Genomic DNA, 27,371 nt, shown 5'->3' with positions numbered 1-27,371 from the left:
TATTTAAAATTATGCTGCTTTAAGGAAAGGGGAGGAGGGGTACAGACCAGAAAGTTTCTCTATCCTTCTGAAATCACTTCAAATTTTGGATATAGTATATGGATATCAAAAGATTTCAAAACATCCCTTTTAGCCATTAAGTAGAACTCCAGAACTCCCCTTCCCCAAGACCAAGAAGGAATTTTACATCCTGACTCTATTATACTCCAGTCCTTCCAAAAAAGAACAGACGAAGGCTGTCTCCTGCATATGAGCACTGAGGCTGCTCCATTTAGGGGCGATTACTGCCTGAACTGAACCTGCATTCTGATTCCGGCCTACGTCTCATCAGCAAGTTTAGTGCTCTCCCCTCTCTTCCCTTCCCTTTGTACTGCCCATTCTTTGTAAACAGCCTTGAAGCACAACAGAGACACTTACTAAGCATTAATAAATCCTACTTCTGGGCTAATGTGAGTTACTGCACTGATGGAGAGGTTGGGGGCGAGGAAAGAGAGTAAGAGGACTCTGGCCCAGCACAAGCCTGTAGCAGCAGGGCCGAGGAGATGCCTGCGTGGTAGGGGCAAACAGGGCCAGGGCTGAGAAGACAGCTCATTTGCCTGGGAGCGTAAACAGAGCAAATAAGAACAAATAAGTAAATAGGAGAATGGCAGCCAGGATTCTCACTGTAGGAGAGGAGGCAAAAATACCAAAAAGAAGAAAGGCTAGAAAACACCGCGTGGTATTGGATTAGGGTTGAAAATGGCAGCGTGACCTCATGGTTTTCAGCTACACAGACAGATATACACAGGAACACATATAAATGTGTGTGAGTGTATGTGCTTATGCACATTTCTTGGTTCTGTCCGCTGAAAGGTCCTACGAGCAATGACTACCCAGTGGCAATGAGCAAAGCTAAAGCCCAAATCTTACATTCTAAATACTATTCCTCACTTAAAGCAGGGTTCCTTGGCAAAATGGCCAATTCTAGGGCTAGGGCACGGAAAGTACAACATGAGCTGGAACGCCTTCTGTGTCATAAGGAAAGGAAGTGCTCAGAGAACAACGAGGACTTGTCAAAAGGATACAGCAACCAGTCTGACACGGTCCCAAAGGCCAACCTAGGACAAGCTAAATATCAAGTAAATAATAATATTAATGGATTGTAAATCACCGAGTAAAATAGGAACCTGTAAATCCAGAAAGAATAGAATAAATGAAAAAACCAACGGAGGAGAAGTGGAAACTCTAACTTACAGGAGAAAGTCAACTAATAAACGTAGATGGAATGATGGAATTAGAAAAATCACCATTTGGCATGCATCTGCAGCTTGCCAAAACCAGCAGATCAAAGTTCGACGACAAGGGGATATCTTATGGAGTCTCAAGATCTCTGCCCCCCAAAACACCCTGTTAGTACAACAAAATAATTTGTTAACTTCACAGCACAAAACCTCGGTAAACGGATCTTAAATGATAAAAGTCTAACTTGGAAAAAGTTAACCTCATCTGTAATGGGACAAAATCAAATTGTGAGCCACCAAATACGATCTGCACCAAGAATTCAGCAGTGTTTTCCTGCAGGATCCCTGACCAAAAATGTGTAACTGGAACCTAATCGTGAGGAACAGCAGATAAACCCAAACTGAGAGACAGTCAAGAAAGTAAACGACTATTGACTATTCAACAATGCCAAAGTCTGTAAACAAGACACGACAAAGACCTCAGCGACCTGTTCCCAAGAATTAGACTAAAGACGACCATGACTGACCCTACCTGAACCAGGAAGAAAGGGGCAAAGAGAAGATTTTTAGTGTCATTGTTGTTTTTGTGATAAAAGACATTATTGGGGACAATGGCACGATGTGAGTGCAAGTGCACAGATTAGACCAGTATTTTATCATGCGGTATCTTCCTGAGTTTGACAGACACACTGAGGTTAGGTAGGAGACTGGTCCTTACCTTCAGGAAACTACATATGGAACTAAACTAATGAGTAATGATGGCATTCATGTCTGCAACTTTCAAAGAAAGTGCAGAATGAGAAAGCAAAGAAGTATAGTGTTAATTACGGAAAATGGGTGAAGAGTGAGAGCTATAGGAGTTCTTGGTACTATTCTTGTAAATTTTCTGCTAAATTTCAAAATTATTTCAAATAAAGTAAAAACAAGTAAAAAATTCATGACAGGAGACACTGTGAACTGGTTTATAACATGTAGATTTTATTTAGATCCTGATTCAAACAAACTATAAAAAAATGAAATGTGACTACTATGAAATTATCAGAAATATAAACACTGACTAGATTATTTGATAGTATTAAGAAACTATTGATATTATTATTATTTAGGGTGCAAAGTGATATCATGGTTGTATTTTTTTAAGTCCTTACCTTTAAGAAATACTTTCTGAAATATTAGATGGTAATGACATAGGGTTTGAGATTTGCTTCGAATGATATGCAAGATGCAGTGGGTAGGGTAGGGGTACAGGTGAAACAAGAGTAGCCAAGAGTTGGTACCACTGAATTTGGGTTAAAGTATATAGGGATTCATTCACACTATTGTATCTACTTACCAGATTAAGTCAGCATATGTTTCAATTTTTCCCTAATTATTTTTAAAAAGAGAAGATACATGTAGAAGCAGCACTGCTTTGGAACATGATATTTACGGGTTCAAATTACATGGTCTAACAATTTTTAACCATGGACTGTGGTCTTTAAGGACTTAATTTCACTTCTGACATCTTCGTAGTGGGATGATACTAAGGTTACTGTTATGAAGATAAATAACATAAAGTACCCAGCACGGTGATATGTACGGTGCAGTCACTTAAAACTAATCTAAGTTCCTTAAGACAATTCATTAAAAAAAAAACAAAAAAACACCATATCTAAAAGTTCCTGGCAGAGAAATTGAACCCACTGTTCTACTGGTGACTTCAAGGCTACTCTAGTACGAACTACACACTCCAGTGAGTGTTTCCAGATGAGGGTGCATTAGCTCTGTGCTGCAATATGCAGCCTTTGCCTTCCTTAATCAGGAAAAGGTGCCTAACTGGAATAGGACCCCCTGGGTAATACATCTCAGGTGTATGATGACTACATATCCTAGACTCCACTCAGGTCAAACCTGATTGTGTAAAACTGCCATTTAGCAAGATTATTTATATGAACAGCATGTGCAAAAGGAAACATAATAAATTCTGTCTCAAATATACGTATTTCACAGATTCTAATAATTCATCTACCTAGGTTTCCTTTCCAAAAAGAATTTAATCTAGCTCCACACTGGACATTTAACAGATAAAGTTAAGACGAATGACTTATTAAAAGTTTCCATTAGCACACATAAAGGATTTTGCTGCCAAAATTTCTTCAGGTAGAATTATTTCCTTATTATCAGTTCCATTCAGAAATCCAATGATCAGTTGCTCTGTCTGCCATTTTTTCTTGCCAATATTACCAGGTCTTTCCTAAACTCCAGCCTTTTCAATCCCTTGTAACTATTTATCAATGAATTACACAAATGGCTTTAACTGCCTGTAGCTCCAGACTGCATTTTTCATCCCTACCATCTGGTTTCCCCACTAGAGAACTTATTGGGATGAACGATGTAATGGAAGCACCTGATCCACTGGAAGCTTACATTCCCAAGGTACTGTCCCAACTAACATAACCCAGTATGCATCACCATTACATTTTCCTCCAACAATTTTCCATCAAGGATGGAAAAAGAATAATGGGCCACTATGGACCTGGGGCCACTGATACTTAGAGCAACTTTCAGTAAATTCTTCACATTCTTCATCTCCCATTTCTAAAGGACAAGTGAATTCCCCGTTGTACACCATAACTGGTAGAAAATACTTGTCTTTCGCTTATAACTCTTTATGGATTAGTTTAAGACTGCTTTACCTGAGAGCAGGTTTCAACCGTGTTGAAAATGGACATTATCTTCAAAATGACTGGAATTTAATAATTAACATTATGATTTCCATTTCTTTTCTAGCCTTCTGCCGCTCATCCCTGGAAAGGACCAGGAATTCCGTAATTGTGATTTACAGAAATTACACTGGGAAGCTGCTGATGCCGTGCACAAAACAACCTTTTTCCTTCAAGAGCTAGAGTGAATATTTTACGCTTTGCAGGCTACTGGGCTTCTGCTGCAACTACTCACCCTGCCGAGCAATGCAAAACCAGCCACAGGACGATGCATAAGTGACTGTGGATATTTCCCAGTAAAACTTTATTTACAAGAACTGGCAGTGGGCCAGATTTGGCCTGCAGGCTGTGGTTTACCAAACCTCTGAAAGACAAATGAAATTCAGGTGATGGAAGTAAGAGCACTGCGACCGAGACGCCTGGTGTGAGCAGAAGTGTGGAGGCAGCAAGGCAGATAGATGCGTCCTGAGGGACACAGAATCATCCATCTTGTCAAAGACGGACACAAAGCCCTAGCACGTGCTAATCATGCAGAATTTTGAATGATAGGTTAGGAGGGATACTGTGTTCCAACAGAGGTTGTGAGTTAATCAGTAATGTTGCCAGAAAATTAGGCTAGTAGGACTGTGTGGGACTGAGGCGGGGGAGGGTCAGTGGGTGGAGTGGGGAGACAGCAAAATCAGAAGACTGTGGCGCAGAAAGAGCTCCCATATTTTCCATAATAAAATAAACCATCGACCAACTTCCATTCTCCCCCACTCACTCAATCTATTCCTCCCCCAGGATACAGACAGGCTAGTCTGACCAATCATCAACTCTACACAGTGGGAATGCGGGTCACAACGGCAGAGACTGGCGCTGCCCACTCCCTCAAACCCCTCCCCGGTGCTGAGGTCACTGAGTAGCGCTCTATGTGTTACTGACTCACAGATCTACGTCATCTGACCGAAAACTCCCCTAAGCTCCAGACCGTCTCTCCACCTGCCTCATAGCACTCCACGGGCACCTCAAATCACCTCCTGCCAGCCTCCTTCTGTACCTCTGGTCTCCTCCACGACCTCTGAGAGCAGGCACCACTACCCACTGCAGAGTCTTAGACTCCGGAGGACCCACTGCCGTCCTCCACACGCAGTGCATCACTCTGCTCCTAAACCTCACTAAACCCCTGCTTTCTTCACTCCCTGTGCCCACATCAGCCCTTCATCCCTGCTTCCATGAGACAACTGGTCCCCCCCGCAACCCCCATCTAGCCTCCATCCAGCAGCCAAAGCAGGCAGGGGGGCAGGGAAGAAAGGAGTTGGGACAGGATGAAAATTTCTGTTTTAGATACACTGTCCTGGGGGGACAGTGAAACTGGTCCTGGCCCCCAGGAGCTTACAATCTAGTCAGAGGAGGGAAAGCAAACAGTCACTAATCAGAGAATAAATCCATGTTAGAAAAGAATATACTGCCTTCAGCTCCAAGAGGACATGATTAGATCTTTGTTTCAGAAGCTAAGTCTGGTGACAATGTGAAGGATAAAGTGATGGAAGAAAAGATACAGGAATGGAGTCACTCCTTCAACTAATTCCTTCCTGCTCTGCCACATGGTGAGTATGAAAGCCCTGCCAAACCCAAAGGTACTTTTCCTGTTTTAAAGTCCTGACCTCTCTGCTGCCTCTGACATTAAAAAAACAAAAAAAAAAAAAAAAAAGGCTATGCCACTGTCTTCATAGCCTCGAGGCCTGTTAACCATGGCACCAACCTTTTCTATTTCATCTGCCTCTTTATGCTTTTTCTTTAGTAAAAAACCATGAAACACTGAAGAAAACTTGGAGGGGAAAAACCACCCCAAATGCACTATCTTTTTTTTTTTTTTTAAACATCTTTATTGGGGTATAATTGCATTTACAATGGTGTGTTAGTTTCTGCTTTATAACAAAGTGAATCAGCTATACATATACATATGTTCCCATATGTCTTCCCTCTTGCGTCTCCCTCCCTCCCACTCTCCCCCATCCCACCCCTCCAGGCTGTCACAAAGCACCCAGCTAATACCCCTGTGCCTGCGGCTGCTTCCCCCCAGCTATCTACCTTACTACGTTTGTTAGTGTGTATATGTCCATGACTCTCTCTCGCCCTGTCAAAACTCACCCTTCCCCCTCCCCATATCCTCAAGTCCGTTCTCCAGTAGGTCTGCGTCTTTATTCCTGTCTTACCCCTAGGTTCTTCATGACATTTTTTTCCCTTAAATTCCATATATATGGTGCACTATCTTAATATAACTGTGTTTTGGGGTTTTGCGTAGTCCTCCTAGTTTTTCTCCTTATGCACACGTTTTTACACAGATGTGATCAAATGTGTATGACGTTTTATATTCTGCCTGGCCCATTTTGGTCTAGTCACCTGTTTCTGACATCCTGTAGTCCTCTCAGAGCCACAGAGTTCATTGCTGGGTCCTAGGAAATTCTTTCTTTACGTACTCATTCAGGAAACTTACCCCACTTCGCCTGGATTCAATTACCAGGCGCATACAGATGGCTTCTGTTAGCTGCATCCCTAAGTCCGGAGCTTCCGACTCATCAGTTACAGAGACTTATTACTAACAATGTTTCAATAGACGCTGCTCATTACCACCCCACCCCTCAATTCCTTCACCTTCACTTACCACCCTCACATCTCAAGCCAAAAGCAGGTCCAGCTGCTGAAACCTGCACCTTCTCCTATACCTCACTGTCTAAGTAAAGGAAGAAGCCCCAGACTACAGTTTCTCTCCCTCTCCTCCGGATTCGACACCATCCAGTCCAGGAGCCAACACACCATGTTACAAGTACGGTCTGATCCCTTCCCTCCAGCAGACGGGAAGGGGAAGAAGACAGTGAAGAAGGTTCTTCTCAGGATGCGCTGATTTCTGACAGGGGAAGGAACGGCAAACGTGAGTGTTTTCTGGTGGTGGGAGGAGGATGGGCCCTGACCCCAGAATACGTGGCAGGACACAGGCTGCCTAATCTAGCGCCACGGCCACGGAACCCTGATAGTGGCACGTACAAACACCTGGGCTGACCCCTGTGCTGCACTTTCTCAGCGAGGGGGTCCGGGGACAACTGCAGCGCACCCAGCAGGGCATTTGTGGCAACGAATGAGCTGGTCAGGCAGGGGAGCGCTGCTAACTCCTTCCCCCAGATTTCTCAGACCCCGCGCTTCGCTGCCCAGCCCACAGGCAAGCCCCGGCCTGCATCCCAACCACTAGACCCAGAATTACAACATCCGCCTGCTGTCGTCCGTTCAACTTCTCTGAAACTGGCCTGCATTACAGCAGTAATTAATAAATCTTCTCTTGCAGTCCTACGCAAGCTCTATTATCTGCCACTTTACCCCAAAGCTCTAAGTACAGGCATTTCTGAATTTTCCCCAAATCAATACGGTAGCTGAACAAGAGGGTCCTGACAAACGCTCTAGCGTTGCTGGGAGGCAGGCTGGGGTGCACGCACGCTATGTTTTCTGTGGGAGTTTTTTGAAGAGAGCTGGAAATGAGAAAAGAGTTTGATCCCCCTCCTCCCTCGGGACTGTCATTTCTTTTACTTAAACTGCTCATGAGGGGGGGAAAAGAAATCAACAAGACAGGGCTAGGCTACTTGAGTAAATATGAATAGACTAGAATTTTTCACCAACAGGCACTCTCATACCCCACAGTACGGCACCAAGTTGTTTTTCTTTCTCAGGACTAGAATGCTTTAAACTTAAAGTGAAAGATAAATGTTGGATATAAAGCATTTTTTGCCAGCTGGACACTGTACTGCCTGTTCTCCACTCCCCTCCCTGTCCAGTCCTGTCTCGTGCCTCTGTGCGCGTGTGCACATGTGCATGTGTGTGCGTGTTTGGGGGCGGGAGTGCTGTACTCCTGCCTCCATACGGGAGACACCCGTAGGCAACCAGAGGACGGAGGACAGAAGTCTCGCCCCCAGTAGCATCCTGCTTCAGCGCTGGGATCCCAGCGGGGTCTACACCCCAGACAACTAGCTCCTGCCCGGCAGCCCCTTGCCACAGCTCCAGCTCCTCTTATCCCACTTCAGAAACAACGCTGCCTTCCGACGCCCTGCAGGAATGGTCATACTACCCCAAATTGCCCGTCCCGGGACGCCTCATCATTCTGTGGCGGTTCCCTCAGCCCTGACCGCCCATCTTTAAACACTCACGTTGTCAGATAATGTTCACAGCCTCATCTGAGTGGGCCTTGACCTGACTGACAAGAGGCTCCATCACCCAACCTCAGATTACAGCATCTCCAGCCCACTGCCACGTACAGGCAAGAAGGCCCAGTGCCTTCAGAGGCAAACTATCTGCTTCCACCTCAGCTTTCTCAGGCATCTGTTGTTCCCCCACTTTGCCTAATATATCCAATCTACCGTCTCTATCCATTCATTTAAAATACAGTCTGTGGTTCAACCAACTCGACAAAGCTTTCTCAGATTTACTCAACACCGTGCTACCACATACTAGCTTGAGAGAAATGATGTCAGCGTTTCCCTTTGTAACCCAGCAGGACACCAGTACTCTGTGTGTAATAAACGCTAACTGGCTCTTACTTGGCTTAAGGTGAAATTCAGTCTTTCTTTCCAGGACAGTGGTCAATCATCGGTGGTTCAAAGAACTTGCCATCAGGAAACCGTGTCACCTTGCAATCACTGACGTGGGTATTAAAGACCTCTCAATCCTTCCAGCTACAGAATGGTCTAAGAAACAGCAAAACTGATATCAATGTGCACAGGACAACAACCCACACAGGGTAATCAAAGATTACCCAATATTCCCTAAGACGAGGGAAGGAGAAGGAGGAGAGGTAAGAAAAGAAACCCTAAGTAAAAGAAAAAAAATATTCCCTGTTTCCTCTCCCTTGAACTATGATTTGTACACAAGAGTAGATGACTTGTTATTGGCTTCCAGAAAGAGTTGAATAAGAACTATAAAGGGACCTCCTCAGTCTGTTGCTTATTTGCCTTAGTCTAAAATGGAAAAGTAAACAAAATAACACTCCATCATCTTTTTTGCTGGATTTAAGGCTAATAAGCAGCTCTCAGCTACTTTAAACAAAGTTGCAATCACTCATTATGCAACAAATCCTCTAAATGATTTTAAATGTTTGGTACACAAGGAAGAATGTAAAACAGACGTAATACAAAGTCTTGGATTATGAATGATAATTTCTTGATAAGACCCCTCAACAGTGCTAAAAATTTATTTAGTAACACGAATTCCAGATATAAATTATTTTGAAAACAAATTAAAGTAAGCAAGGTGGTCTCGGCAAGTCCTCAGTGAAACATGTCCTGTTCACCAGAAAAAAAGGGAGAAGTCTACACATATTAAACTATCAGATGCTTCTGGATGGAAATAAACAAAGACCCAACTAGAAGTGTCTTATACAACTCAAACATGCATTAGGTCTTTGAATAACAAATCTGGATACAGAGGACCCAAGGGCTGGATCAGAAACTCAAACAGTATAAGATTCTTATGGATTCTCAGGGTACAAAATGGCTACCAGAGCTCCAAACACTGTACCCTTACATGACAGCATCCAAAGCAGGAGGAAGAGGAAGGATGGGAAAGGATAACTTTTTGTCCTCAGCCCGTTTCTTTTCAGGAAGGAAAACCTTTCCCAGAAGCCCCACCTGCTTACATCTCACGGGTCAAAACTGACTTACACACAGACCTTTAAGTCACACCGTGACAAAAGAGAAAGCGACACCATCACTGACTTATAGCAGTCATGATACAGTTCATGATACGGTCCTCTATGACTGGGCCCAAAACATGTTAGCAAGAAAGAAGAAAACAAGCTGCTGTATAAGCAAGCGCCGAGTGTAATATTCGGAGAAATTCCCGCACAAGTAGTTTAAGCCAAATATGTGCTTCAAATTCAGAGGAGAGGAATAAAATTCGGAAGGAGGAATGGGGCACCACACTATCAAATACCGTAAGGGGGCCAAGCAAAAAACGTGCATGAACGAGGCAGGCTGGTGGGGACTGTGGAGCTCTGAAGAGTGTGTGTCCATCTCGGGCCTCCAGTTCTTGATCCCTTTCACATCATGTCAAGTAACAGCTAATTACGACACAGCTTAAGAAAAAAACAGATACTCTTTCTCTTCCCTTTACTTGTATCCCCTTTACTTACTGGTAAAACTAGCTTCCAACTCACGTAACAGAAATAATGACACCTTAACCTCTTGCTGTGTGCCAGGTACTGTTACAGTGCCTAAGCATCTGGGCTCATTTCACTTTTTAAAAATAAAAACCTATGTGTCAGGTACCATCACTGTCCTCGTGTGTACAACTAGGGAACTGAGCGGTAGAGAGGAAACCCCTTTCCCCACAGCCACGTAACTTCTAAGTGGTAAAGTAGGGGGCAGTGTGCACACAGGACTCTGAATGACTACCAAGGATCTGAGAGGTCACAGGACCTAAACACAACTGATGAAATGGGAGCTCTTGCCCACATTCTGGAGTCACTTGGGAAGGCGGGCTTCTGCTTAATAAATACGGCTGGGTGGCCAGGTAGTTCCTTAAAAGGCATCCATATCCACCTGACTTTTCTCAGCCACATCTCCTCAATTTGTACACAGAAGGTATTTTTAAAAGCAGCACCAATGCTTAATGTTTAACCATTTCTGTAGTGGGTGAGAATTCACTAGCAGCATGATTGTAGGAGGCTTCAAATTCTTCAGACCTTAAAAAACAGCCTCCTAAAATCTACAGCGAATGCTGTGGCAGGCACCCGGAATTTGCAAGTGTGGGTGCACCCGTGTAAACACATCATTTACCTACTTCTGTGTAAAAGATCTGCTAATCACAGATGTCTAATATAAAAATCCCTGTCCTGGGCACTTTCTAAGACAGTATTATAAAGAACAGTTTCTACAAACTCTCTATATTTACTGCTCCATTTCCTCCTAATCCAGAAATCTGAAATCATTATTAACCTACTCTTCAACAACTTTTTCTGTTACTTGTTGACAGTCTCTCTCTTCTACACCAGAAACTCCTGTCTTATTTATTTATGAATCCTCAGCACTTGGTACTCTGGCACATAAAGACGCAAAACAAACACTTGCTGAATGAATAGCAAATGTGATACTGTTGTTCTATTATTTTCTGCAGTGGTACATTGCACTCCAATAAGACATTCTGGGATATAAGGCACATTGATATGAGTGAACTACACAGGTTGATTCAGATTGACTACCTTTCCTTACATATTCCATTGCTAACTAAATTTATCTTTACTCCTCATTCTGTCTTACATTTTAGCAAGCATTGGAAAAAATCTTCAAGAACCTCCCCATCAAGGAGAAACTCCAAGTAATCCCATGTTAGATAATTAGGTCCATGTCTTACCTGCATTCATATCTTTAAACTTCTGCTTTAGCTCAGTAGGAGTAAGACGGTACTGATCAAGACCATCATTCCAATAAATTCGGTCCAAGACTTGAAGATCTCCTCCAATCAGCCAATCTCCTTGTTCCATAACCATCTAATGGCAAGAGAAAGGAGATCATTTTTTTTTAACAGGAACCAATATCAAAATAAGTAAGAACATTTCTCTCATACAAGCTAAATATACCTGTAAACTACTCTCATCTTAAGGTCAATGGTAAATCTGTTTGGTTTATCAACTGAACTGGCATTAGAGATGCTGGCAGAATTAGAATATATTTTATAATTTTGCAAAGGATTTGTGACGCAGCTATTATATTTGCATACGAAACGCAAACAAAATCAGAATGAATAATTACGACTTTTTTAAGCAACCAAAACATTCTTTTCATTGCTGTTGTATGTTGATTAACAGAAAAGTGTGTGAGCCTGGGTCACCCCGCCCTCTTGTGTTCTCCAATCCTAAACTTTTGAGCAATTAAAGTATTGATGATGGAGCTGAACACAAATTCATGCCTTCCAATCTCCACACCATCTCAAATTTCTTTCGGCTCCACTCGTGTCCTTTCTCTGCATCTGAGAGGAGAAGATATACCCTCAAGGACCCATCCATTTTTGCAATGCAGCTCAAGCTCTTCCCCCACGGCTTCAACTTACCTGCTAACAATGCACCTCAACTGTGTAGTCACTTCCTGCCTGGTCTCCCTCACTAGTAGGTCTCTACCCATCCACCAAACCACTCATTCAACAAATATTCACTGAGCACTGGTATGTGTCAGGGCCTGTGCTAGGCACTGGGAAATACAGCAGAAAACGAGAGAGAAAGATCTTACTCCAACGGAGCTTATGTTTTAGTGGGCGAGACAGAGGAGAAACCAGAGAACTATCAGCTAGTGATAAATAAACGTCGCAGAGAAAACAAACAGGGCACTGGAACACAGTGTCCAGGGAGTAGAGTGAATGGCATTCAAGAGAAAGGAGTTAGTAAATGCCTCTCTGAGGAAGGTGACATTTAACCTGAGATGATGAAAAGGAACTCGTCACGGAGATAAAGTAGTTCATGCAGAGGGACACCAAGTGCAAAGTCCTGGCGCAGAAACACGTTTCTGTCCTTGAGGAACAGAAAGAAAGCTAATGTGGCTAGAAGGTCAGAAAGGCCAAAGCAAGGAGAGGGGCAGCAGTAGTGGAAGAGATGGTGGAAGAAGGCCAGGGCCGGATCCCACAGGGCCTCACAGGTTTTATTCCGATTACAATGAGCAGCCACTGGAGAGTTTTGAAGCGGGCAGTGATATGTTCAGATCTGTATTTTTAAAAGACTCACTCTGGCTGCACTAAGGAGAATGGATTTCAATGGGTATGACAGGAAGCTGGACTCCAGACAGGAGACCGGGAGGGCATGGCCGGTACCGGGGGGCATGGGGCTGGAAGAGGGACACCCTGCTCTGGACCACCCGGCTGGCTTCCTAAATCACCACGTCGTTTGTGACCCTGTCAAACCTGCCTGCCACCTCTCTGTTCCTAGGAAGGCAGAGCAGCACAGGGGAAAGAACACAGAAGACCTAAGACAGACTCTAATCCTGACACCTCACAGGTACCTCTGCAGCTCTGGGCAAGTTGAACCCACTCTAAGACTCCTCAGAATAAAGAAAATAACCTTGTCTACTTCTAAGGGTCACTGTAAGGACTGAAAAAGCAGAAAACGTGCTGAAAAGCATAAATACATGTAAATTGCTATTATGACTTAACAAAATTTTAACACCTTGGAGTAGAAACTGAAGCCCAAGGTCCTCTCTCCCACTCGAACCACCAACTCTCTCTCAAACGCACCGAGTCTTTGCTCCCCCTGCCGCAGAAACCTGGGAAGCCGTTTCTTACAGCTCCCTCCTATCCAAATCCTACTGGTTCCTCAAGGCTGCACACCAAGTACTAACTAACCTAAGAAGTCTTACAGACTGCTCTAAATAAAAGTGGCACACAATATAAACAGCATTCACATATGTTCAGTGATTAAAAAATGTCTCCTCCAATGAATTCATACAAAAAGTACTCTCTAGTGGTAGGGATTACAGAGTACGTGAAGCTCTACATAAGCCAATAATGACTTTCTGCTAAGGATTATGGAAGATGGCTTTAAAGCCCAAGGTCCTGGATTCAAATTAGACCCTCATCCCAACCATAAGCTGCCTAACTTTGGCCAAGAACATATATCCCCCATAAAGTCTCAATTCCTCCATGTGTAAGATGGAATGCCACCCATCCTATAGGTCTGCTATGTGGTTCAAAAAAATTTACATAAGCATGGTTTGTAAACTGTGTTATTATTAACTGTAGAATTTTAATGCTGAAGGAATGTCTGACACCATTAGTTCAACCTCCTTATTTTATAAAACAATATATTTACCTGTTTTTTAAGTTTATCACTTTTTTGTCCTACATAAGACAATGAAATGAAATTTAACACACTTCCATGATCTAAACAGCTGCTATATAAAGTTTCTAGGTAAAGCTACTAAAAATTTCACTTAGTTTCTTTTCTTTTCTTTTTTTTTTGGCTGCACTGTGCAGCTTGCAGGATCTTAGTTCCCCGACCAGGGGTCCAATCAGGGCCCTGGCAGTGAAAGCGCTGAGTCTAACTACTGGACTGCCAGGGAACTCCTTCGCTTAGTTTCTTTAAAAGTTCACACTAAGTTCCAGCCATGATTCTACAAAATATTAACAGTTCCAATGGCATAGTTGATATACAGGTAATGCCTCACATTTCAGCACAAACATTATTGGCAAATCAAGACAAAATGCGGCAAGGTTTACTTAGGACCTTGATGTAGGGGTGGTTCTTGCATGTTGTTCCCCACTGCCTGGCACAGCGCTCCTCCTTCCTGTGCTCAAAAAAACTCTGGATTGCGAAGAATAGCCACGCGGCGGCCCTCGTACATCAGAGCAAAAGCTGTGCAGGCCGTCCAGCCTCTCTTTATCTTCCTGAGTAGCTGTCAGAACTATCGGTACTGACAAGTTAATGACACCCCCTGCAGGGCACAAAAGAACATAAAGCACACAGCTTGCATTACTCAGCGGGCCTGACATCTACCTTTCACACTTCAGTAGACACTCTTCAAATAATAAAAGATTTATTGCTCCAGTGACACTGTTCCACTGGTACCTGGCACAGAAAAGCAGGGAGAGAACAAGCAACAAACCCAGAGTTGAAAACAAAACAAAACAGCAAAAATTAAGAACATCAACACTGTGTGCAGCAATACTCCTCACAACCACCCATGAAACTGTCTTTAGGGGGAAGAATCGCAGAAGTTTAAGCAACTGTTGAATAAGGAAGAATCAGCGGGTTAAGCCTAACATCACCAAAAATATATGAGTAAGACAAAGAATTATGCTTCAGGGCCTTTACAGGAAAAATATTATAACTGATACTGCTGACAACTACATTTTGAGCGGCAAGTTGGTTAAGTAACTTGAGTATACTTGGTATACCTGGATATCCTTGAGAGAGGAAGACGAAAACACTCAAAAAGTTTTTTGTTTTTTAATCAGAATGGAACTGATGCCAGCTATCACTGGTCAGGAAACAAAAGTAGTAAATAATCAGTGGCTCCATTTAAACCAAAATATGTTGCCAGTGAGACCAAAAGCACATTCTCAGTTCCCAACCTTTCAAGCGCTGAAAGTGTTTTTTTCTTTCCTATTCGTCATGCGCAAGTTAGAAAAATAAAATACACTCTCAGATTCATATGTGGATATTATTTACGTTATCAAAGAGAAAGCACACTTTTTGGGAAATCATGGCATGCCTTCTTTGGGCAAAAGACGTCAACAAAATCAATGTTAACAGTTTGGTTGTTTTAAAATTACCACCGTAAGGTGGAGTTCAAAATGGAAAATTAATAGGTAGATTTACACCACACCCAAGACTAAGTCATAACTAAGGAGGCAGTCCACAAAGACTTTACCATTATTTCCAAGGAAGAAAATCAAGAAGTAAAATTTAATTCCTATGTTAAAGGTTCTTGAGAACAATGAGTAGGAATTACATTTTCTAGTATCTATTTTACTCCCCAGTCAAAAGAAGTTATAACACAGAAGAACGTGGTCGCAACTTTGCAGGGTTCTATGACTTTTTTTTAAAAGTTAAGTATTATCGTGGACGTACACTATTATGTTCGTTTCAGATGCGTAGTGATTCGTTCCACAGCATAGTGATTCAACATTTAAACATATTAAGAAATGATCACCATGATAAGTCTAGTAACCATCTGTCACCATACAAAATTATTACCATATTATTCCTTATGCTGTATATTATATACCTGTGACTTATTTATTTTATAACTGGAAGTTTATACACCTCTTAATCCCCTTCACCTATTTAGCCTACCCCCACCCCCTTCGGGCAACCACCAGTTTGTTCCCTGTATCTACAAGTCTGTTTTTGTTTCATTTGTTCTTTTGTTTTGTTTTTTAAATTCCACATATAAGTGAAAGCATATGGTATCTATCTTTCTCTGTTTGACTTATTCCACTTAGCATAATACCCTTCAGGTCCATCCATGTTGCAGCAAATGGCAAAAGTTCATTGTTTTTTATGGCTGCATAGTATTCCATTGTGTGTGTGTGTGTGTGTGTGTGTGTGTGTGTGTGTGTGTGTGTGTGTGTGTGTGTGTGTATATATATATGTATATATATATACACCACATCTTCTTTATCCATTCTCCTATTTATGGGCACTTAGGTTGCTTCCATATCCTGGCAATTGTAAATAATGTTGCAATGAACATATGTGAACATATATCTTCTCTAGTTAGTGTTTTTGTTTTCTTCACATAAATACCCAGAAGTGGAACTGCTGGATCATATGGCATAGTTCTTTAACATTTAGCAATATTTTCTTTATTGTAGTACATTAATCTTACCAACAATATACAAAGTTTAAGGTAGCTGGAATGTAATTACAATACCCTAAATATCAATTTCTTTGGCAAATTTTTTTTTTTTAGTGTTTTAAAAGAGTAGGAAGAACCATCCTTTTAACCACCTATTTCAGGACTCCTTAACTTGGGACTCCCTGATTCCTTGTTAGAGCACCCGGCTTAGGCAAGCATGGGCTTCAGCACAGCACAATTAGTAAGTATGTACACTTCCTGGGGAGAGGCTTTTTACTGTGATCAGGTAGATATGGCATAGGGAAACTGTATTTGTTTTTTAAATCCATTTTCAGCCTTAATCCACAGATTGTCCTTCTCCCCCTGCAATAAGTCACGATCAAGAAAAGTAAAAATGGAAAGATCTCATGATACATTTAAAATATTCAGTACTGATATAATTTAGCCTTTAAGTGCTATCTCCGTTAAGATGTTACCAGTACTCTCTATAAATAGTGACGAATCCCTGCAACTGTATGCTTTCTTTTCCATACTCAACGTACTTGAACATTTTACAATGTCTTACCATCCAGAAGACAATCGAAATGAAGACACTGCAAGTACTCCCTCTCTCTCATAAAGCCATTCAGCGGGGTTGCCCAACCTTCTGCCAACACCTGCACCCACTGCATATCCACCTAGTAAACGAGATAGTAAAGAAAAATGCTTTATTTCATGTACTTATGAACAAAAGCATTAATGGCTTTTTGGAGTTTAATTTTGAAAGCAATGGAAACGAACTTCTCAAGAATGTTTATAGATTTTACAAATCTAATAAACAATAAGGTCACTAGGAAAGTATGTATTTTTCTTAATAAATCTGAATAACATTAGGCTTCCCATAAGAAGAGCATCTCCTAAACCAGCGGTCCTCAAACTTTAATATGTATTAAGAAACCTCTGGAAGGCTTGTTAAATGAAGACTGCTCCACCCCCCCAGTTTCTGATTTAGCTAGTTTGCTGTGGCACAAGGATTTGTATTTTTAACAGGTGCCCAGAAAATGCTAACAATGATGGTCTGGAAACTACACTCTGACAACCACTGTCCTGAACTAAAACAAACTTTAGATAAAATATTTACCAAAAAAAAAATCCCTCACCAATGACAGAATACCCTTCATTTTACAAACACTATATTATTTCTTGAACTTTAAGATTTCTAGTAGATCCCAGCAGAATATTAAAGAATTGATGAACTAACGCAAGTTGGATATGCTCATTTTTTAAGTGTGTGTGTGTGTGTGTGTGTGTGTGTGTGTGTATATATATATAAATATATATATATATACACATACATACATACATACATACACGGAGCACTGATTCTCATATGAGAAAAGATAAAGCACCTGGCCAAGAGGTGTGCGTTATGATGTGACTTACCATGTATACCCAAAGTATTAGGTTGGCATGTTCCACTGAAAAATCAAATAAAGCACTCCCCTCCTTCAATTCACAGGAAAAAATTATATTTGTGCACCAAATTGTTTCACTTTCAAGTTCTCCTCTTACTAATTTTTCCTAAACCTTTGACAATGGCCACTACTCTTCTCTATTGGAATCTAATTCTAGATGGTATCTATTATGGACTGAATGTTTATGTCCCCCTGAAAATATGTTGAAGCCCTAACTAACCCCCAATGTGAATGTATTTGAAGATAGGGCCCTGAAGAGGTGATAAAGAATAAATGAGGTCTAAAGGGTGGGTCCCAACCCAATAGGTCTGGTGCCCTCATAAGAGAAAGAGACACCAGAGCTCCCACGGACACCCTGTGAAGATAAGGTGAGAAGGCGTCTGACAGCAAGTCAGCAAGGGAGCCTCGCCAGGAAACAAATCAGCCAGCTCCTGGATCTTGGACTTTCTAACTTACTGAACTATGGGAAAATTAATTTCTGTTGTTTAAGCCATCCAGGGTATGGTATTTGTTATGGCAGCCTAGTATACATTATATGATGTAACCTAATTTTTTTAATTAATTACTTTGCATACTGCTGTGCAAAGAACAAACTACCGTATTGAAAAAAAGATCACATTTAGAAAAGGCAGCTGTTTTTCTGGGTTTATTGAGTCTAACTGACCTGGATTCATATGCATTCATTCTCAGTGTCGTTCTCTCTCTCTCTCCCCTTCCCTCCTCCCTGCCCAATGTGTGTGGGGTGTGTGTGGTGTTCGTTCATTTGATGCACAGTCTGTCAGTGACAAAATCTATTGTGCCTTTGCAAAGTCAGCTTTGAGTGTCTCTGCTCTCCAACTCTCCCTCTCTCTGCTCCCCTGCAGCATGTCTTAGCCTCTGGTCAGAAAGCCCAATCACACAAATCACCTAGATAACGTAACTCCTATCAGGAATGTAAGTCTTTGAAGAGTCTTCCTCCGACCTCAGAAGGCTTGGGAGGTTATTTTTCTTTCTCCTTACTTGCACATTTGGCACCTCCCTGGGTGTCCGGGATTTAAACTATATTAAAAAGAAAGGCTGGGAAATTCTAGTCCCGGTCCACATTCTTATTCCTAAATCTCTCCATTTTTAAAGTATATCTGAATGACACAATTTAAAATTCTCTAAGATTTGAAGTGATAAATTATAGGTCACCATTGTCCATATCTAGTTTAACTAAGCAGTTTTTTTATTGGGAAAAAACACCTAATGCTATTATTAGAGCTAACATACACAACAGAATTATTCTTCACGATATAAGAAAGGGAAAGTCAGGGTTTTGACAAGGGATTAGAAAACATGTTTAAAGGGAAAAAATGTTCATTTTAATTATTTAATTATTAAAAGTTTTTAACCTTTTAGAACCCATTCCTTCTGATAAGCCTAAAAATCTTACATAATCTTTGTTCTTTGATATTTCATAATAAATAAATGTTATGACTAAAATGAAATCAAAGCCATGGTAATTTGGAAATATGGTTTTACAAATGAAACATATTTCCCATCCCTCGGGAATTGTGATATACACAACTACCACTATCACCCACACCCTCAAACACAAAAATAAAATCACAAATTCTATAGACTAACCACTATACATAAGGTTAAATCACTCAGTAGGAAAAGGAACAAAGCACTCACTTTATTAATTTTCAATGCTGGTAATGTTTCTGCATCTGTTTTTGCCAAATGAAGTTTATTTTCTGGCACATACAGTTCTTTCACTTCGTAAGAGGCATCCACAGGTACAATATCCTATACATCCACAAAAGTACAGTTAAATGTTTGATTCAACAATTTAGCTTTCCCCAAAGGGTATCTTAATGAAGAAAATTAACATTTCAAAATGAGACTTAAAAAACGAAGTATAAGACAGGGATCTAACGCTGTACCTCCCAATCAATTTTCCTAGTGACAGCTGGTCTACTTGCAAGCAGGTAACATCCCACACGCAAGACTTCATTAATCATAATCTCCCACTATCTAGTGAGACAGAAATTCCTGGAATATGCCATATAAGTCAAGATCATGCAACGGCAAAGAAGAGGTAACCTCAAGTAAGGGGTAATGATAAAAATAATTTGGAAACAAAGAAACAGACAAAAAACGCACTCTAAACATAATCATTATTTTCTGTAACATATTATAAAACCATTTCATTCCAGCTTCCACATGCATCTTTGCCACCACTGTCACTAAAGCCACCTTCTTAGTCATGTAACACAGTATTCCAGAGCACGTCAGCTCTACTCCCACCACTGCAGTTTGAGAAACAGTACTCTCTGATGTCTTACGAAATGTAGTCCGGAAATTTTAACCAAGCTTCCTAGTATTCATTTATATCACATTGGGACAGTGCTCTATCTCATTTGTCCCACAAGTATCTGTCTGTAATTACCACAAACTTATATACTGCTCTTATACACTGCTCATCCAGTGATCTTTACAAGGCCTATTCACACTTGTCATATACCTAGGAATAATTAGTAAATGTGTTTTTTGGGGTTTTCCTTTTTTTTTCTTTTTTGGCCACACTGCACAGCATGCAGGATCTTAGTTCCCTGACCAGGAATCAAAGCGGCGCCCCCTGCAGTGGAAGAGCAGAGTCTTTTTTTTTTTTCTTCTTTTTTTTGACATCTTTATTGGAGTATAATTGCTTTACAATGGTGTGTTAGTTTCTGCTTTATAACAAAGTGAAGCAGCTATACATATGAAGGGCAGAGTCTTAACCACTGGACCACCTGGGAAATCCTACCAAATGTGTTTAATTACTTTAAAACTTTCCAGTCAAATCAATCAAGTAATCTCTATAAGCATACAAAACTGGCACTGATTAAGGGTTTTCCATATGTATCCAAGCAATAATTTCTTATGCAAAATAAATTAATTCTCAAGAGAATGAGAAGACAAGCCACAGACTGAGACAAAATATCTGGAAAAGGCATATCTGAAAAAGGACTGTTACCCAAAATATACAAAGAACTCTTAAAACTCAACAGTAAGAAAAGAATCCTATTAGAAAATGGGACAGAGACCTGAACAGACAACTCACAAAAAAGATATACAGATGACAAATAAGTATATGAAACGATACTCTACATCATATATCATCAAGGAAATGCAATTTAAAACAACAATGAGATACCACTATTAGAATATACTTATTAGAATGACCAAAATCCAAAACACTGACCACATCGAATGCTGACAAGGATGCGGAGCAACAGGAACTCTCATTCACTGGTGGTGTGAATGCAAAATGGTACAGCTGCTTTAGAAGACGATCTGGTGATTTCTCACAAAGCTAAACATACTCTCACCAAATAATCCAGCCATCATGCCCCTTGGTATTTATCCAAATGAGGTGAAAACTTACATCCACCTGCACACAGATGTTTATAGCAGCCTTACTCATAATTGCCAAAACTTGAAAACAACCAAGAAGTCCTTTAGTAGATGAATGGATAAACTGTGGTACATCCAGACAATGGAATATTAATTATTCAGCACTAAGAAGAAATGAGCTATCAAGCCATGAAAAGACATGGAGAAAACTTAAATGCAGACTACTAAGTAAAAGAAGCCCTTTTGAAAAGGCTACATATTGTATGATTTCAACTATGTGACATTCTGAAAAGGCAAAACTATGGAGACAGTAAAAACATCAGTGGTTACCCAGGGTTACAGGGGAGGGGAGAAGGGACGAATAGGAAGAACACAGGGGATTTTCTAGGACAGTGCAACTATTCTCTATGATACTACAATGGTGTATAAATGTCATTACACATTTGTCAAAACCCATAGAAGGTTCAATGCTAATGTAAACTATGAACCATGGATGATAACAATGTGTCAATGTAGGTTCTTCAATTATAACAAAGGTACCACTCTGGTGAGGGATACTGGTAGCAGGATAAGCTGTGTGTGGCAGGGAGGGGAGCCATGGGAGTTCATTCTCTATACTTTCCACTCAAGTTCTGCTGTGAACCTGAAACTGCTCTAAAAAATAAAACCCATTTTAAAAAAGGCATAACAACAGAAAAAGTAATTCAAAATGAATATTAATGGAAGAACCAGGTGTTTAAGGACAATACCTACTACTTTTAGAAAGAAAATGTTTGGGAAGAAACTTCAACTTACATTCGGACTTTCATTAATATCTTCAGTAGTGGAAAAAAGCAAAGTCAGATATGTGTCTCAACGCTAGACGATCTCACGAAAGCCTGAGTGCTACCACTCAAGCAGTCCGTATGGGTTCTGAGAATCTAGAAAGAATTATTCTACTACATTTTTCTGATATTCTGTTCCCTCAGAGATGGAAGAGCACTGGCTAAATCATGTACCAAAATCAAGCGCCTCCTACCAGTAAATTCAAGGCCTCTGATCTTTTTCATGAAAAACCCAAGAATGAATAAGAAGAGTAAACATGAAGGAAAAAAGAATAAAATTAAAAGACATAAATAAAGAAGCACTGCTTACTACCACACCACGTTCAGCTAGGTCTCTGGAGGCCCTTTGTCCTTTGAGCATCCCAGTACTCATGGGAAAGTAGAAAGTGTGTGTTAAGCACAAACTCCGCACAGCACAGGGCACTTCATAAACCTTCCAGACCGCCTTCTGCAATTAAGCCTGCAGTAGGTACCCATAGCAGACGCTATTTATTGTATTTACTAACGGTAAACACGACGTGAGGGCATCAAAGAATAATGATGAAGAAGAGAGACAGCTTCCACTGGCTGCCTCAATTTTCTCTTTGTAGATGTAAATACCATACAACCTTGTAAAGACTCTTTTAAATCTAGCGAGAGAAATAGCTTAAGGTAGTCCATTCTGTACCTTCTAACTCCAGGAATTATTTTTAATACATTTATTTTAAATTATAAAACAGCAATAAAGAGAATGTGGAAAGGAGAAAAACCCATCACCCTATATATGGCTATTATTGTCATTGCTGTATATTCCCCTCCAAGCGTTTTTCACCCATGGGCATTACACGGCAACTGGTAGTTTCAGCATATTTTACAAAGGCTATTACTCCATCAACCAGAAAACAAAAATTCAGAATCAGCTTTTCCCAGAACAGTATGATGTGCATTAAGGGAACTGCACACACTCCCTATATGTTCAATTAGCTTCTTGGACATGTAAAGCTCTGAAAGGTACCTTGAGGAACACACATTTTTGTAAAATAAAGAATTTAAGTCCTCCACACTAGGAACAAATGCTAAATTAAATTACACAAAAAGTCAGGCATTCATTAGGGCTTTTGTGAGAAAGAGCATGGTAGTTTCACAAAACACACTTGAAATTAAATATCTGCATTAATCACAAAACATTAGACACACAACATTTTCAAAACCAAAAAGAGCTACAAGAACGCAACACAGGTCTATAGGTCAGTTATTTCTGATTTTTGTACTTAAGACCTGTTCAGATTCTAACAGTGCAACCTTGAGCAGGTTATCTAACATTTCTCACCTTGTCTCCGTCTCAGCTGTTTAACAACACTGCCACCAAAAAGTGTGTGTGTGTGTGTGTGTGTAGTTACAGGGCTGCTGTGACAAATGACTTAAAGTATGTAAACTGCGGGGCTCACATTTACTGGATGCTAACAACAATACCAACAAAGTTCTAAGGGCTTCACGTGAATTAATTCATTTAATTTTCATGCAATCCTACCTATGAAAATAGAAGAAGCTATTGCTATCCTCCTTTTACAGATGAGGAAATTAAGGCTCAGGAGACGTTAATAACGTGCCCCAAATCCCTGTTGTACTGTGTTCCAACGTGCTTACCACACAAATAAATACTCAATAAATAATAGTTACAGTGTGCTTGCTACATGCCAGGAACTGTCCTAAGCACTCTACATTTATTAATAGAATCCTCAGTACAATTCTGAGACAGGTACTATTTTTATTTCCCATCTCACAGATGAGAGAATTGAAGCCAGAGAAATCAGGTTATTTTTTCCAAGGTCGTACAGTTAATTGATAAGTGTTGGAACTGGGATTCCAACTCAGGTCCCAATACTATTCTCCTCCAAATAAGAAAACAAATTTTAAAAAAAAATTAAAAGAAAAACCTTTACTGTTTTTCCCATAAAACTAAGTTATGAAACATTTTGCCACATAAATTGTTCTTAGTTTACTTTCATGATTTTATTAAACATTTACAGTTCCCAGGGTTTCTGGTCAGTGTGTGATCTTTCTGTGTCCTAGACAAAAGTAAAGATATTCAACATTTCAGTTACATCTAAACATTTCTATTAATAACGAGTGAACGATGTTCAACCAACTTTCTCAAACTCCATCACTGTGAATAAATTGAAAACCTCCACTTCCACCACTTGAGACCCCTTAGAACTTTGAAAACCAGAATCACAGTCTGAGGGCTTCCCTGGTGGCGCAGTGGTTGAGAGTCCGCCTGCCGATGCAGGGGACACGGGTTCGTGCCCCGGTCTGGGAAGATCCCACATGCCGCGGAGCGGCTGGGCCCGTGAGCCATGGCCGCTGAGCCTGCGCGTCCGGAGCCTGTCCTCCGCAACGGGAGAGGCCACACCAGTGAGAGGCCCGCGTAACGCATAAAAAAAAAAAAAAAAAAAAAAAAAAGAATCACAGTCTGGGAATAAATGACACAGGAACTCCAGGGAAGAGAAGAATTTCACTGATACAAACAACTCTACGTAAAACATTCTTTGCCATCTCTGAAGCGTATATTATTTTGTAAGGATGAGATGCCTTTTTTGTGATGGGTGTTGACTACTCTCCCCCACCTCCCATTTACCACTAATAGCTGTCAACAATCTTGGAGGGTCAGAGGAGCGCATCCAACAGACTAAATCTTTTCATCTCTGTTGGACGCAACAGGGCATTTTTAGCTGGTTTCCTAAGCCATCATCACTAGAGTCAGCTCACAAATACTAATGAATAGCAGCAGTGCACACCGCCCACTGTAATGCTCCCAGCACAAGGCAGGGTGCGTCTCCGCCTTGCCTCCACCCTGGAATCCCCCCTTCCGTAGAACGCCACGACACTGGAGTGTACACTCAGGTATGTGAATCTGCTCCCTCTGAAGAGACTCTGTTCAGAGTAAGAACTGAGAACCAACAAATGTTTCTTTCTATACATCGTGTCTATTTCTTTCCAACCACACCCTAAGTTAAAAAACAGATTACAAACAGTTTGTGAGCAAATCTAAGAGAACTAGTTTGAACATGAAAGAGTGGTATCTATATTATAAATCCAACCAAATTATTTTTTTATGCTCTGTACACTAATAATGCCACAGCTTTAGTAACGCATGTTAGTAATGTGCTGCTTTGTATGCATGAACTTACAGGCTGTAATCACTTTCTTTTTTTTTTTAATTTTTTTTGGCCATGCCACATGGCTTGCAGGATCTCTGTTCCCCAACCAGGGTTCAAACCCGTGCCCCCTGCAGTGGAAGTGTGGAGTCCAAACAACTGGACCGCCAGGGAATTCCCCTATAATCACTTTCTTTTCAAAATGGAGGGAAGTCGTTCGAGAAAATAATTTTAAATTACATAAAATTTTATTGTTTAACATTTATAATTAAAATTTTATTAAAATTATTTAAAAGGCTTCCCTGGTGGCGCAGTGGTTGAGAGTCCGCCTGCCGAGGCAGGGCACACGGGTTCGTGCCCCGGTCCGGGAAGATCCCACATGCTGTGGAGCGGCTGGGCCCGTGAGCCATGGCCGCTGAGCCTGCGCGTTTGAAGCCTGTGCTCCGCAACGAGAGAGGCCACAACAGTGAGAGGTCCGCGTACCGCAAAAAAAAAAAAAAAAATTTAAGTATAAAACTGTTTCCATTACAAGCATGTCACAAAATTCTTCCCTTTTCAAAATTCACACCCTGCAATTATTTTAAACTGAATTTTAACCTCACAACTTAGATATAAAATTCTTCTGATATCTAACCAATGGCAAAATAAAGGTTCAAGAGGTTGCTACTGTTTTTCTCTTCTAAAAAGGTAAATAAAGTGAGCACTTTTGGAATTAACACAAACATAGCAGGAGCCAACAGGAACATGGAACACATACTCAGAGGAAGCGAGTTCTCTGTGGACTAGACAACTATCAGGAAGACAAAAAGGTTTCAAAATGCAGACACAGCCAGTTCCTAGCACATTCTACTGACAAATAGTTTTCGTTTCCAAACCCACTACTGAATATCTAAAAGAGTCAAAACCACCTCAAAGTGAGACAAGAGATCTGGACAACAGAACATGAAGTCCCTGCCACACGAGCTACCCATTTTAGTTGGGATTCATCTGGATTCCCAGAGACACAGTCAGCCGTTAGAAAATAATGTGTTCTTCTGAAACCTGTACAAATGAAACCCTTCATTTCAGGAAATTTCCTTTAAAACAAAAATAGATCACAAGCCAGGTCAGGAACAAGTGTTCATGTACCTAACCCCTTACTTCCAGTTTTAAGAGCTCCATAGTCGCCAAGTATTTAAGGGTAGAGAGGAAACAGGGAGTGCTCCTAGGAGTTCTCCTGAGTAGGGGGTCAGTAAACAATTCACATGCTACCATTAATGAGGTAGGTCTAGAAATATTTTAAAATTCAATTTTAAAATGTAACATGGATACTCAAAACTTTTTCTTTTTTTCTTTGCTTGACTGACTAAATACAATCTAAGACCTAACATATGTTGTATCCATATCTTTGTTCAAAGAGAAAATTGTTTTTTTCCTGGAAACTGGCCGGCAGAACAAACAACATTCACTACCTGAAAATAGTAGTTCTCGCCTTCTCTTTTTAATCTTCCTAAAGAACTGTGAATAAGTTAATAAAGACAGTGACTTCACATTTAAAATTTTTCCTATAAGTATTTTCTGAACTTTTTCTTGAGCCAAATCTCAACAGATTTGAACACTAGAGCTCAATCATCTTTTTATGAAACTATTAAATTTCTATTATCTAAGCTACATGTCTGCAAAGCACGAACACCAACGACATACTGGCATCACTTTAAAACTGAGCTGCAAAGTCTGGTTTTACATGCAGTATAAAACCCATTTAGAGCACTAAACCACCATTTCATAAGAAGACAAACCCTTAAATAATTTATAGCACTACTAAATCTAGAGTTCCTAGTAGATTTTAAAACAGTATTTAAAATATCACTTTAGATTAAAACTATCAGCAAGAAGCCTACTTCTTTATGTCATAACCCGCCAAGTTAAAATGCAATACCAGCAGGCCATCTAGTGACCATTCAAGGGTTAGGAAAAAACTTAAATAAAAAACCCTCAGTATTTTCCAGTGTCTTCTATCTTCTTGGATAAAAATGTGCCAACTGAAGCATACTGAGAAAATAAAGATGCTCTGACCAAATACTGAGAAATTAAGTATTTATTTAAATGACCACACTGCCTATACCAATTATACTACGTAAGCCAGATCAAAAGAGAAATATGACAATCCAGAGATGACAGAAACAAAATACCCATCATCCTAAAATACCCACTGTAGACCACACTAAAAATATTTTTTCCTGGGCTTCCCTGGTGGTGCAGTGGTTGAGAGTCCGCCTGCCGATGCAGGGGACACGGGTTCGTGCTCCGGTCCGGGAAGATCCCACATGCCGCGGAGCGGCTGGGCCCGTGAGCCATAGCCGCTGAGCCTGCGTGTCCGGAGCCTG

The 27,371-nt window shown here is 40.8% G+C and overlaps 1 protein-coding gene across 1 annotated transcript in view; it reads right to left on the bottom strand.

Moving 5' to 3' along the window:
• Positions 1 to 27,371, bottom strand: part of PAPSS1 (3'-phosphoadenosine 5'-phosphosulfate synthase 1) — a 109,859-nt gene that overhangs the window by 34,324 nt on the left and 48,164 nt on the right. Inside the window, 6 exon segments of the mRNA XM_032632852.1 lie at positions 11,297 to 11,432; positions 14,151 to 14,225; positions 14,227 to 14,286; positions 14,288 to 14,358; positions 16,793 to 16,904; positions 19,341 to 19,454. Coding sequence (XP_032488743.1) covers positions 11,297 to 11,432; positions 14,151 to 14,225; positions 14,227 to 14,286; positions 14,288 to 14,358; positions 16,793 to 16,904; positions 19,341 to 19,454 — 568 coding nt within the window.

The sequence above is a fragment of the Phocoena sinus genome, chromosome 5, assembly GCF_008692025.1.
Source record: "Phocoena sinus isolate mPhoSin1 chromosome 5, mPhoSin1.pri, whole genome shotgun sequence".
Classification (NCBI taxonomy): Eukaryota; Metazoa; Chordata; class Mammalia; order Artiodactyla; family Phocoenidae; genus Phocoena; species Phocoena sinus.
Note: the sequence above shows the minus strand (reverse complement) of the source record. Positions and strands in the feature narration are given on the sequence as shown.